Consider the following 15000-nt stretch of genomic DNA (forward strand, 5'->3'; position numbering starts at 1 on the left):
TTAAACGCATTACACCAGGAATGATGCCCTGTGCATACAGAATAAGGCCACTGGCACCCAAAGCTAATAACAGCCCCGATACGCCAGGTCACACTGTTCCTGGAGCAGCGTGCCAGGCTATCAGCAGCAGCCTCGGCGGCTCCTTCTTCCAGTGTCCTCGATAAACCATCGATGCGTTCCACGCTGGACTAAAAATAGCCCTTCGATTGGTCAGTGTGCTGAAACATCCAATCAATGAAGAAATAAGGTGGCTTGTTAGTGGGCCAATCAGTGAGACAGAGGGAGATGGATAGAGAGAAATATAGAGACAGAGAGAGAGAGAGAGAGAGAGAGAGAGAGAGGGGCTGAGAAAGTGTGGTCAGTACAGCTGACATCTCCAGATCTGACCACATGAACCTTCCAGAATAATCTTCAACAAACACATGTACATACATCTGTGTTCTACACACACAGTTCAGATGAACTGAGTTATTGTTTTTATTAACTTGTCTATGTTTCATGTTTTGTTTATAACTAACTGGTAGCTACAGGAATACACAGCAAGGTGGCCATTTTCCCAGAAAGTCCTCGTCCCGCTCCAGTTCCATGTTTTGGCATCGATCGAGGACACTGCATGTAATACAGGCCTGAAGTTCAGACCAGACTGGAGACTTAATGACCCAGAACTGCTGTCAAGGTTACAGAGAGCTATGTTGAATACACCACAACAAGGCAAAGTATTGTAATCTACCATCCTGTTACGGTAACCCCAGTCTAGCGCTGTGCGAGTTATAGGAACATACGTGTGTCTCAGTATGAACTATGACCCCGGAGTCATCGTGGTGTTTAGTGTGGTGTTTAGTGTGGTGTCTGGGGAGCCTTGGAGAGCACAGACACAGCAGTAAGAGAGAAGAGAAAAAGGTACTAGTTACAAAAGGTGAGCTACGGGTGTGCTTGTCTAAAGCATCCCTGACCAGTATGCCCGTATGACTCTCTAGCACAAAGGTAATCAAATCTCCAATCCAAATTCGGTCCTGGGTTTTGTAATTACTGGTACGAAGCAGGTTGATCTCCTTCTGATCAGATCTGTGTCCTAGGTAACGGACAAAACACCTGCAGGATCTGCAGGACTGATTTAAATATCTGCTTTTGAAGGACCACCAGGGCAAGCGGAGCGTGAGGAAACATTATGAGTCAGCCCTTGTGAATGTGACTTTGTAGTGCACGAAACTAACTTCAGCATATGAAAAAATATGTACCACAGTACACAGGTGTGTGTGTGTGGGTGTGTGTGTGTGTGTGTGTGGTGGGTGGAAACTGTTCGTACTCACTTTAGGTCTGCAGCAAAATTGGTGAGGTACTTAACCACATCACTGCTTGACTTATCCAAACGGTATGAGCTGCAGATGGAGAGAAGAAATGAAACATTACAAAGAGAGAGAGAGAGAGAGAGAGAGAGAGAGAGAGAGAGAGAGAGAGAGAGAGAGAGAGAGAGAGAGAGAGAGAGAGCAAGAGAGGGGAGTGGGAGGGAAAGAGAGGAGAGAGAGGGAGAGGGAGAGAGAGAGAGAGAGAGAGAGAGAGAGAGAGAGAGAGAGAGAGAGAGGGAAGGAGAGGGAGAGAGAGAGAGAGAGCAAGAGAGAGGGGAGTGGGAGGGAAAGAGAGGAGAGAGAGAGGGAGAGAGAGAGAGAGAGAGAGAGAGAGAGAGAGAGAGAGAGAGAGAGAGAGAGAGAGATAGGAACCACAGAAGGATTTTTTAAAAATCTTCTGCCCCCCTCACTGTATATCACATCAATCAAGCGTAATGTTCTTAATACCATGTAGAAGTCTTACAAGGTAAAATTACAAATAATGAACTCTGGCTTTTCATAAATGAAAGAGCAGAATCTCACTAGTAAATCTGGGTTAGGGTTAATCTGGGTTAGGTAAATCTAATCTAGGTTAGGGTAAATCTGGGTTAAACAAGTCTGGGTTAGGGTAAATCTTGGTAAGGGTAAATCTGGGTTAGTGCAAGTCTGGGTTAGAGTAAATCTGGGTTAGGGCAAGTCTGGGTTAGGGTAAATCTGGATTAGGGCAAATCTGGATTAGGGCAAATCTGGATTATGGTAAATCTGGATTAGGATAAATATGGGTTAGGGAATGTCTGGGTAAGGGTAGGTCTGGGTAAGGGTAGGTCTGGGTTAGGGTAAGTTTTGGGTTAGGGAATGTCTGGGTAAGGGTAGGTCTGGGTTAGGGTAAGTTTTGGGTTAGGGTAAGTCTGGGTTAGGGTAGGTCTGGGTAAGGGTAAGTCTGTATTAGGGTAAGTCTGGGTAAAGTTAGATTTGGGTTAGGGTAAATCTGGGTTAGGGTAAATCTGGGTAAGGGTAGGTCTGGGTTAGGGTAAATTTTGGGTTAGGGTAAGTCTGGGTTAGGGTAAGTCTTGGTTAGCGTAAGTCTGCCTTGAGATGTTCCCTGTGCACTGCTAAGCAGTATCACACACACAATGAGTCGATAACTCAGTACAAAATAAGAATACCGTCAACTACTTCAATTACAAAATAAGAGTACCATCAACTACTTCAATGACAAAACAAGAGTTCTGTCAACTACTTCTATTACAAGGTGACATTTCAGTTTTTTAGATCATTTTAATACAGTTCATTGTGCTTTCTGAAATAAATTGAAGATTAGGAAAAAAATCTCCCTAATTCATCCTTTCCACAGTGTGTTCTTCTCTGTCTCTCTATCCAATGTAAGGAGAAGGTCATTTTCTGGGAGGAGATTCGTATGCTAATGACAACTGTTCTCTTTGGCTACTTCAGTGGGGTTGGAGTGTGCACTGGTGGAGAGAAGCCAATTAAAACACACGCCGAGTGTGAGCGCTTATTAACGGTGGAGGGACTTTGTTTAACGTGGTTTTACAAGGAGTAGCAAACAGCTCCGTGTCCTTAAAGGCCAAAAAATCCCACCACAGTGAACAAACCGTTCACTTATTCAGTTTCAGTTTCGCAGCAGACATACACAACAGCAAATCACATATATTAGCGATGGCTTGGAATAGCAGTTCAATCAAACAAACAAACAGAGTCTCAACACAACGACCACTTAGTCAAATCATTAGATCGCATGTCTTGACAGTGGCTAATGTTTTAGCCTGCTGTCGTTTTCCAGCCCTCCGCCTGTATCGTTGCTAGGTGACCTCGGTACCCTCTCGTCTGCTGTAGAATCTGACAGTACCCTCCCTCTATCTTTCAAGATCCGGACACGGATGGGACACGTCTAACGCAAGCAGGCAAGGGCTGCGGGCCTGAGTTTGAAAAGAAAGAAGAGTGAAGGAGAGAAAGAGCGATGAGAAGAGAGGGCAGGAACCAAGAGTCTCAGTGGGATAAAATCCACCCCTCCCCAACACATTGTCACACCTCGACACACTGTAACCAGCCTATCCGAGGGCACGTTCACACTGTAACCAGCCTATCCCAGGGCACGTTCACACTGTAACCAGCCTATCCCAGGGCACGTTCACACTGTAACCAGCCTATCCGAGGGCACGTTCACACTGTAACCAGCCTATCCGAGGGCACGTTCACACTGTAACCAGCCTATCCGAGGGCACGTTCGCACTGTAACCAGCCTATCCCAGGGCACGTTCACACTGTAACCAGCCTATCCGAGGGCACGTTCACACTGTAACCAGCCTATCCGAGGGCACGTTCACACTGTAACCAGCCTATCCGAGGGCACGTTCACACTGTAACCAGCCTATCCCAGGGCACGTTCACACTGTAACCAGCCTATCCGAGGGCACGTTCACACTGTAACCAGCCTATCCGAGGGCACGTTCGCACTGTAACCAGCCTATCCCAGGGCACGTTTGCACTGTAACCAGCCTATCCGAGGGCACGTTCGCACTGTAACCAGCCTATCCCAGGGCAGGGTCACACTGTAACCAGCCTATCCGAGGGCACGTTCGCACTGTAACCAGCCTATCCGAGGGCACGTTCACACTGTAAACCAGCCTATCCGAGGGCACGTTCACACTGTAACCAGCCTATCCCAGGGCACGTTCGCAGTGTAACCAGCCTATCCCAGGGCACGTTCACACTGTAACCAGCCTATCCGAGGGCACGTTCGCACTGTAACCAGCCTATCCGAGGGCACGTTCGCACTGTAACCAGCCTATCCGAGGGCACGTTCGCACTGTAACCAGCCTATCCGAGGGCACGTTCACACTGTAACCAGCCTATCCCAGGGCACGTTCGCACTGTAACCAGCCTATCCGAGGGCACGTTCGCACTGTAACCAGCCTATCCGAGGGCACGTTCGCACTGTAACCAGCCTATCCCAGGGCACGGTCACACTGTAACCAGCCTATCCGAGGGCACGTTCGCACTGTAACCAGCCTATCCCAGGGCACGTTCAAACTGTAACCAGCCTATCCCAGGGCACGTTCACACTGTAACCAGCCTATCCGAGGGCACGTTCACACTGTAACCAGCCTATCCGAGGGCATGTTCACACTGTAACCAGCCTATCCCAGGGCACGTTCGCACTGTAACCAGCCTATCCGAGGGCACGTTCACACTGTAACCAGCCTATCCGAGGGCACGTTCACACTGTAACCAGCCTATCCGAGGGCACGTTCCCACTGTAACCAGCCTATCCGAGGGCACGTTCCCACTGTAACCAGCCTATCCGAGGGCACGTTCAAACTGTAACCAGCCTATCCGAGGGCACGTTCAAACTGTAACCAGCCTATCTGAGGGCACGTTCACACTAACGTTCACATTAGCGTTCTGAAGGACACAGAGCCCAGTTCACTCCTTGCCTTGAGGTGTGTGAGACACTCAACTGAATTCTCGAATAATTGCCTCATGTCTCATTAGCAGTGAAAGTCTCCTTCCTTTAAATGAGCTTGGATGAATTACGCCTGTGGCTCATGAGACTGATCTTAATTCCAAAAACCAAAAAGTTATTTTTAAGACCTCTAGAAATAACTGAGATTGACTGGATTGGTTCTTTGAAACTGTAATGAAGCCTCTATCATTGGAAAGGGTAGGAGCCATAAAGAAACCATTTAAAGTAAATGTTTGCAGCTTTTTTCAACCCATACCTTATTAAAATGTTGCCTTTCCTATCACTGATGAACATGCATAGTTGAGAAACCCACCACTCTCATGCATAAGCACAGTACAATAAGGTGTCTGTTTAATCAATTTCCTCTGCAGACAGGAAACTAACAGTATATAAAGAGGTCAAGAGGTCAAACCTAACAACAATATCCTAAATCTGTTAATGCTAAAGCTATTGCTGCATTTGCACATTACAAATAAAAAAAACACAATTTAGTCACGGTCCAGGTTGAAACATGGCAAACGTTGTTTAAGGCATAGGAACGATTAGGAGAGATGGAGACTGGTTTCTTCCAGGTGGTGTTACTTCACTTCCCGTACCCCACATTCCCGTTCCGGCTAGCATCCAACATAATCTTCTTACATCTCTCCTTCCCAGAGATGTGCTGTGCGTCTCATAAATATTTGGACAGGGACACACCTTGTGCTGTTTCTGCTCCACACATCTGCACACTGGATTTGGAACAACACACACAGGGGCAAAACGGGAATGCCCACCCTTACACATTCCCCCCATTTCCGGGTAAATAATTACGGATCGACAAAGTTAAAATTTTCCTGCCTGTGTAAAGCCGCCTGCAGACACTGCGGTTCCTCCCTAGTGATGCACAGCTTGGGATCAGGAGGAAGAGTCTTCCTCACACCTGACCAAGTCCGTCAGTCTTATTTCCGTGGGCCTTTTGGTGACGTGTAGCTGAGACCTTGTGTTCGAGGTTCACCGCTGCTGTGGACTTTGCGGTAAACCTCTGGGAACATGCTGATGCATTACTTGACATCTCTATATGTTTGACAGTTATTTCTCTCTTTTGCTCTGTCTCTCTACCTCTCTTTTTCTGGTTTTCCTTCTCTCCCTCTCTGTACTCTTTGTATTTCTCAGATCCAGCCATGCTGCCTGCTCACTCTTAGACAGTCTTCATGTAGAAGACAGTGGATTTTAGGTGACTAAAGATTCAAACTGCACAAGCGTGACACCTTTTGCACGGCTGAGCAGGCCAAATGGACGCTTTCCCAGCATTCCAAGCTTCGTCTAGGTGCCTGGGGTTCTGATGTGGTAGTTGGGAGAAACTCAGCAGAGGCCAAAATCGACTGGTCGACGTGTTTAGATCTTAGGAATCAGCCCGTAGGCCTCGGGAGTCGCCAAACACAGGGCAATCGATAGCGTTAACCCTCACCTCACCGAGTGTGTGGTAGAGCAGCAAAATATACTAACAAAAGACATACACACAGACACCAACATATACACACAGCACACAGACACACACACAAGCACACACATACAGCACACACAGCTGTATTAATCAACCATCATACTAGTGTTATAACTGTATTAATCATCCATCATACCAGTGTTATAACTATTAATCATCCATTATACCAGTGTTATAACTGTATTAATCATCCATTATACCAGTGTTATAACTATTAATCAGCCATCACACCAGTGTTATAACTGTACTAATCATCCATCATACCAGTGTTATAACTATTAATCAGCCATCATACCAATGTTATAACTGTATTAATCAGCAATTATAAGTGTAATAACTGTATTAATCAGCCATCATATTAGTGTTATAACTGTATTAACCAGCCACTATACTAGTGTTATAACTGTATTAATCATCCATCATACCAGTGTTATAACTGTATTAATCAGCCATCATACCAGTGTTATAACTGTATTAATGAGCCATTATAAGTGTAATAACTGTATTAATCAGCCATCATACCAGTGTTAACTGTATTAATGAGCCATTATAAGTGTAATAACTGTATTAATCAGCCATCATACTAGTGTTATAACTGTATTAATCAGCCACTATACTAGTGTTATAACTGTATTAATCAGCCATCATACTAGTGTTATAACTGTATTAATCAGCCACTATACTAGTGTTATAACTGTATTAATCAGCCATCATACCAGTGTTATAACTGTATTAATCAGCCATCATACCAGTGTTATAACTGTATTAATCAGCCATCATACTAGTGTTATAACTGTATTAATCAGCCACTATACTAGTGTTATAACTGTATTAATCAGCCATCATACCAGTGTTATAACTGTATTAATGAGCCATTATAAGTGTAATAACTGTATTAATCAGCCATCATACTAGTGTTATAACTGTATTAATCAGCCACTATACTAGTGTTATAACTGTATTAATCAGCCATCATACCAGTGTTATAACTGTATTAATCAGCCATCATACCAGTGTTATAACTGTATTAATCAGCCATCATACTAGTGTTATAACTGTATTAATCAGCCACTATACTAGTGTTATAACTGTATTAATCAGCCATCATACCAGTGTTATAACTGTATTAATCAGCCATCATACCAGTGTTATAACTGTATTAATCAGCCATCATACTAGTGTTATAACTGTATTAATCAGCCACTATACTAATGTTATAACTGTATTAATCAGCCATCATACCAGTGTTATAACTGTATTAATCAGCCATCATACCAGTGTTATAACTGTATTAATCAGCCATCATACTAGTGTTATAACTGTATTAATCAGCCACTATACCAGTGTTATAACTGTATTAATCAGCCATTATATATCAGAGTTCACCTCAGAGTTTGGATCAGAGTTTACACTGGAGGGCAGTGGTAGTTCAGTGGTTAAGGTACTTGACTTGTAATCAGAAGATTGCTGGTTCAAGTCCCACCACTGACCTCCAGCTGCCACTGTTGGGCCCCTAAGCAAGACTCTTAACTCTCAATTACTAAAGTTGTACTCAATGATAATTGTATGTCACTTTGGATAAAAGCATCTGCTAAATGTTTAGATGAAAGTTCACACTGGACTTTAGAGAAGAGTTTCCATCAGGGTTTACACTAGAATTTTTGATCAGGCCTCAAACACAGATGACTACATGTACATTTCTATAATGATATATCTGATTTCATTATATCATTTAATTTAATTTGATTTCTACTGCAGTATCGGACATAACAGGTCTGTACTTTACCCGAGCGACAGATGCAGGCTCCCTAGAGAGAGCATGTCAGGACCAGCAGAGACATCACGGTAGTGCTGCTGGGTTTGACATGTATCTGGCAGTGTAGGAGCTTTGTGGTGAATTCATTCACAGGTGTGTGTGTGTGTGTGTGTGTGTGTGTGTGTGTGTGTGTGTGTGTGTGTGTTTGAGTATAAAAATGTTTATTTATAACTCTGCAGTCATGCTGAGATGGATCAGTAATCATAGACCTGACTGAAGTATGGAAAGAATCAGTTTGTACAGGTCTACACACACTCACACACACACTCACACACACACACACACACAACCCGTCTCATACACATACACACACTCACACACACATACACACACGCACACACACACACACACACACACACACACACACTCACACTCACACACACACAACCCATCTCATACACATACACACACTCACACACACATACACACACATGCACACAACCTGTATCATACACATACACACATTTACACCTACATCTCATATACACACACACACACACACACATACACACACGCACACATACACACAACCCATCTCATACACACACACACACACACACACACACACACACACACTCACACACACACATACATACACACACATGCCCACAACCTGTCTCATATACATACACACACACATACACACACGCACACATGCACACAACCCGTCTCATGCACATACACACATTTACACACACACACACACACACACACATACACACACTCACACACACACATTCACACACACACACACACACACACATACACACAACCCGTCTCATACACACACACACACACACACACACACACACACACACACTGCATAGTGTGCCATAGTGCACGTCATGTCCAGTTATTCAGCAGTTACTAGTCTTTAATGTTAATTGATCTAAAATAGAATCTACAGATGTTGATTTTACCTTTAATAAAATCTACAGATGTTTAATTGAGCTACAATAGTCTATAGATATTTAATGAATCTATAATAGTCTACAGATGTTTAATTGATCTATAATACAGCTTGCAGATGCTTAATTGAGCAATAATATAGTCTACAGATGTTTAATTGATCTATAATACAGTTTACATATGTTTAATTGATCTGTAATACAGTCTACAGATGTTTAATTGATCTATAATAGAGTCTACATATGTTTAATTGATCTATAATACAGTTTACATATGTTTAATTGATCTATAATACAGTTTACATATGTTTAATTGATCTGTAATACAGTTTATAGATGTTTCATTGATCTATAATAGGGTCTACAGATGTTTCATTGTGCTAAAGTACTTTTGTGCCTCCCTTATTTAATTCACATGAAAATCACAGATTGAATGCCAGTCCTGGAATGACCTCAGACATGAAGACAGTTGCAGTAACAGCGAAATATATTACAAAATCTATTTCCTGTTTTCTAATCACATTGTAAGAACCAGTTCTGCCTCTGGAAACCATTCTATACTATAGCTAATTCTGAACAGTGCAATGGTTGCTGGGATTTGCTGAATGGCGACTCAGCATAAACGTGGATGGCTACAGTACAGACATGTAAAGCCTGCTGGTCCAGTAATCTAGAAGTGTGCTCTTCAGAGAGGACGAATGTGGGGTGATATGCCCTCTCTGAAGAACAGACTTCATTACACAAATTTTGCTCCTTTTCTCATAATGTGCTTGCCAAATTTAAATAATTATGTTACGGTAAAATGGTCCAACGTCTCTATAAAACCAGCATAAATTGCACGGCATTAAGGATGGTGCGTGTGCATGTGTGTATGTGTGTGTGTGTGTGTGTGTGAGTGTGCGTGCGTGTATGTGTGTGCATGCTTGTGTGTGTGTGTGCATGTGTGTGTGTACATGTATGTGTGTGTGCGCATGCTTGTACATGTGTGCGTGTGTGTGTGTGCGTGTGTGAGTGCGCGTGTGTGTGCATGTATGTGTGTGTGGGTGCTCGAGCCTGTGTGTGTGTGCGCTTGTATGTGTGTGTGTGTGTGTGTGTGTGTGTGTGCGTGCATGCACACGTGCGTGTGTATGCGTGTGCATGTGTGTGCGCATGTGCGTGTGTGAGTGTGCGTGTGTGCGCATGCTTGTGTGTGTGTGTGTGCGCGCATGCGTGTATGTGTGCGCACATGTGTGTGTGTAAGTGTGTGTGTGCATGTGTGTGTGCGCATGCGTCTGCTTGTATGTGTGTGCGTGTGTGTGCTGATTGAAGGAGGCACTGTAAGTTCAACTGAACAGAGCACATCCTGTGCTGGGGTTCGGCGCATGATGGATCACTCTCTCAACACGCCGTTTCCCGTAGAAATGGCGCTCTTGAGGTAAAGTGACAACATTGTCCCACTGTTACATCATAATGGGAGTCCACCGTTGCCTGGCAACATGCGATATGATTTATGAATGGGTAAGTGACACACAAGGTCAGAGAGGAATAGAATGATCAGGAAAACATCACAGCTGCCTACAAAACAGACAATCAGCACAGTACAGATTTGGGCTCCAAGAAAAAACAACAGCAGCTAGTCAAATGTAATACAACATAGTGAATGTTGGTGATCTTAAATACAGTATAGAGTCCTTGATATTTAAGGTATCAAAGCATCTCGAGACTTCAGGTACAAAGCACAGCAAACCAATCTGTTATCACACTGTCTCTAGACATACCAGGAAAGCATGTTTCACATTGTCTGTTCTAACTCACAGCTTCTAAATTCTGTGATGCATCTAATGTTTGCAGGATGTCCTTTGGAGGGAGGACAGACCGGAAGGGCCGTCCCGTCAGATGGTTCTCTGACTTCAATCCCAGGATCCACTGTGCATTATACAATGTAACGTTTATGGGGCAGATCCTCATTTTAGGGCAACATCACAGTAATGTTCCATCCAATTATCATTCCTGCTCTGCCGTAGTGGTTTGGTGCTTAAGGTCTACATCGTTACCCTGATGATCTCGTTATTTCTGCTACTGTGATGCTCTGCTCAGGGGTTCCTTACTGATTTGGCCTTGTAATGCCCAATATCCTGTCTGGATGGTCTTTCATCCAGTACCAGTGCTGCAGAGTATGAGCTCAACATCTCATGTTATTTGAGAAAGGAAGCGTTCTGCTACAGCTCGTCCACGTCTGCAACTATACTGGCCGACGCAGATATTAATGACTCTGTGGGAGGAGTCGTGCAGGACCAAGAGTTGATCAGAGACAAGACCTGCCTGTTGAGAGCAGAGCTACAGAGATGCTCTATCGTGGTCCTGATGAGAGCAGAGCTACAGAGATGCTCTATCGTGGTCCTGATGAGAGCAGAGCTACAGAGACGCTCTATTGTGGTCCTGATGAGAGCAGAGCTACAGAGATGCTCTATCGTGGTCCTGATGAGAGCAGAGCTACAGAAACGCTCTATTGTGGCCCTGATGAGAGCAGAGCTACAGAGATGCTCTATCGTGGTCCTGATGAGAGCAGAGCTACAGAAACGCTCTATTGTGGTCCTGATGAGAGCAGAGCTACAGAGATGCTCTATCGTGGTCCTGATGAGAGCAGAGCTACAGAGATGCTCTATCGTGGTCCTGTTGAGAGCAGAGCTACAGAGATGCTCTATCGTGGTCCTGATGAGAGCAGAGCTACAGAGATGCTCTATCGTGGTCCTGTTGAGAGCAGAGTTACAGAGATGCTCTATCGTGGTCCTGTTGAGAGCAGAGCTACAGAGATGCTCTATCGTGGTCCTGATGAGAGCAGAGCTACTCAGCATATTGAAATATACTTTGAATATTGAAAGGTGTTTCGAAATAAAATTCTTTTAAAACTATTCTGAGTATTATGTCTTAATGATTCAGGACTCCAGAGCCACAGAGGGTACCCCTGCGGCAGACGCCCCCCACACGCGAGCGCGTACCTCTGGTCGGACAGTTGCCTGTGCAGCACTGATTTGATGAGGCCCGGGGGCTGCATGCTCTTCTGTGGTGAGTCCTTGGGGCTGCCATCCGAGTCTCCACTCTCCTCGTCGCCCATGGCCTTCACATAGCTGCTGCTACGCATGCGCCTGCACGGGATCTCCTCGTCCTTCCCGCAGGGGTAGCTGCCCCACTCATCCTGAGGAACCTGTGCACACACACTTCATTACTATATCAAACTATATCATATACACACACACACACACACACACACACACATCATTACTATATCAAACTATATCATATACACACACACACACACTTCATTACTATATCAAACTATATCATATACACACACACACACACAGACACACACTTCATTACTATATCAAGCTATATCATATACACACACACACACACACACACTTCATTACTATATCAAACTATATCATATACACACACCTACAGACACACACTTCATTACTATATCAAACTATATCATATACACACACCTACACACACACTTCATTACTATATCAAACTATATCATATACACACACACACACACTTCATTACTATATCAAACTATATCATATACACACACACACACACACTTCATTACTATATCAAACTATATCATATACACACACACACACACACTTCATTACTATATCAAACTATATCATATACACACACACACACTTCATTACTATAACAAACTATATCATATACACACACACACACACACACACACACACACACTTCATTACTATATCAAACTATATCATATACACACACCTACACACACACTTCATTACTATATCAAACTATATCATAAACACACACACACACACCTACACACACACACTTCATTACTATATTAAACTATATCATATACACACACACACACTTCATTACTATATCAAACTATATCATATACACACACACACACACTTCATTACTATATCAAACTATATCATATCATATACACACACACACACACCTACACACACACACTTCATTACTATATCAAACTATATCATACACACACACACACACACACACACACACACACACACACTTCATTACTATATCAAGCTATATCATATACACACACACACACACACACACACTTCATTACTATATCAAACTATATCATATACACACACACACACACACTTCATTACTATATCAAACTATATCATATACACACACCTACAGACACACACTTCATTACTATATCAAACTATATCATATACACACACACACACACACACACACACACACACTTCATTACTATATCAAATTATATCATATCATATACACACACACACACACACACCTACACACACACACTTCATTACTATATCAAACTATATCATATACACACACCTACACACACACTTCATTACTATATCAAACTATATCATATACACACACACACACACTTCATTACTATATCAAACTATATCATATACACACACCTACACACACACACTTCATTACTACATCAAACTATATCATATACACACACACACACTTCATTACTATATCAAACTATATCATATACACACACACACACACACACACTTCATTACTATATCAAACTATATCATATACACACACACACACACACACACACACACACACACACACACACTTCATTACTATATCAAACTATATCATATCATATACACACACACACACACCTACACACACACACACTTCATTACTATATCAAACTATATCATATACACACACCTACACACACACACTTCATTACTATATCAAACTATATCATATACACACACCTACACACACACACTTCATTACTATATCAAACTATATCATATACACACACCTACACACACACCTACACACACACACACCTACACACACACTTCATTACTATATCAAACTATATCATATCATATACACACACACACACCTACACACACACACACACACTTCATTATTATATCAAACTATATCATATACACACACACACCTACACACACACACTTCATTACTATATCAAACTGCTATAAATGCTTAGTTAGAGGTGTGATGTACATGGAACAGTGGTGTAATAGAAATGAACCAGGGGAAACTTGGTGCAATGAATACAGCATTAATAATATTTCTGTGTCTTCTTCTTTTCTCAGAGTAGGAACACCGTGTAAATCTGAGATCAGACTTGGAGTGATTTTGCTGCATTTTTCAATATTCTCTCTCTCTCTCTGTCCCTCTGTCTCTTACTTCCTCTTTCCCTCTCTCTGTTTCCTACCAGCTTCTCAGGGTATTTGTAAAATATCAGAGATTATGTCTGCAAAGCAATAGAACAGCAATATTTGTAACAGCAATATCCAAATGGCTGTATCTTGGACCACAATGAGAACTATGATGTCAAGTACGTTTCTGATCATTCTGTACATCAAAGGAACACATCAAACAAGGCATCAGACAGGGGGTACATTTAAAGTGTGTGTGTGTGTGTGTGTGTGCTCCTTTCATGATCTACTAGAGCTGCTAAAGAGATACCAGGCTACCAGTCTACCAGTCTACCAGGCTACCAGGCTGAGTACCAGGCTACCAGTCTACCAGGCTATCAGGCCAAGTACCAGGCTACCAGCCTACCAGTCTACCAGTCTACCAGGCTACCAGGATGAGTACCAGGCTAACAGCCTACCAATCTACCAGTCTACCAGTCTACCAGGCTACCGGGCCAAGTACCAGTCTACCAGTCTACCAGGCTACCAGTCTACCAGGCTACCAGGCTACCAGGCTGAGTACCAGGCTACCAGTCTACCAGGCTATCAGGCCAAGTACCAGGCTACCAGTCTACCAGTCTACCAGGCTACCAGGCTACCAGGCTGAGTACCAGGCTAACAGCCTACCAATCTACCAGTCTACCAGTCTACCAGGCTACCGGGCCAAGTACCAGTCTACCAGTCTACCAGGCTACAGGGGCAAGTACCAGGCTACCAGGCTACCAGGCTACCAGTCTA

General features: G+C 43.2%; 1 protein-coding gene across 1 annotated transcript in view; it reads right to left on the bottom strand.

Moving 5' to 3' along the window:
- dlgap2a (discs, large (Drosophila) homolog-associated protein 2a) overlaps positions 1-15000 on the bottom strand; it is a 189248-nt gene that overhangs the window by 34723 nt on the left and 139525 nt on the right. The window contains 2 exon segments of the mRNA XM_035532627.1: positions 1311-1379; positions 11995-12200. Of these exon segments, the coding sequence (XP_035388520.1) occupies positions 1311-1379; positions 11995-12200 (275 nt within the window).

The sequence above is a fragment of the Electrophorus electricus genome, chromosome 13 (genome assembly GCF_013358815.1).
Source record: "Electrophorus electricus isolate fEleEle1 chromosome 13, fEleEle1.pri, whole genome shotgun sequence".
NCBI lineage: Eukaryota > Metazoa > Chordata > Actinopteri > Gymnotiformes > Gymnotidae > Electrophorus > Electrophorus electricus.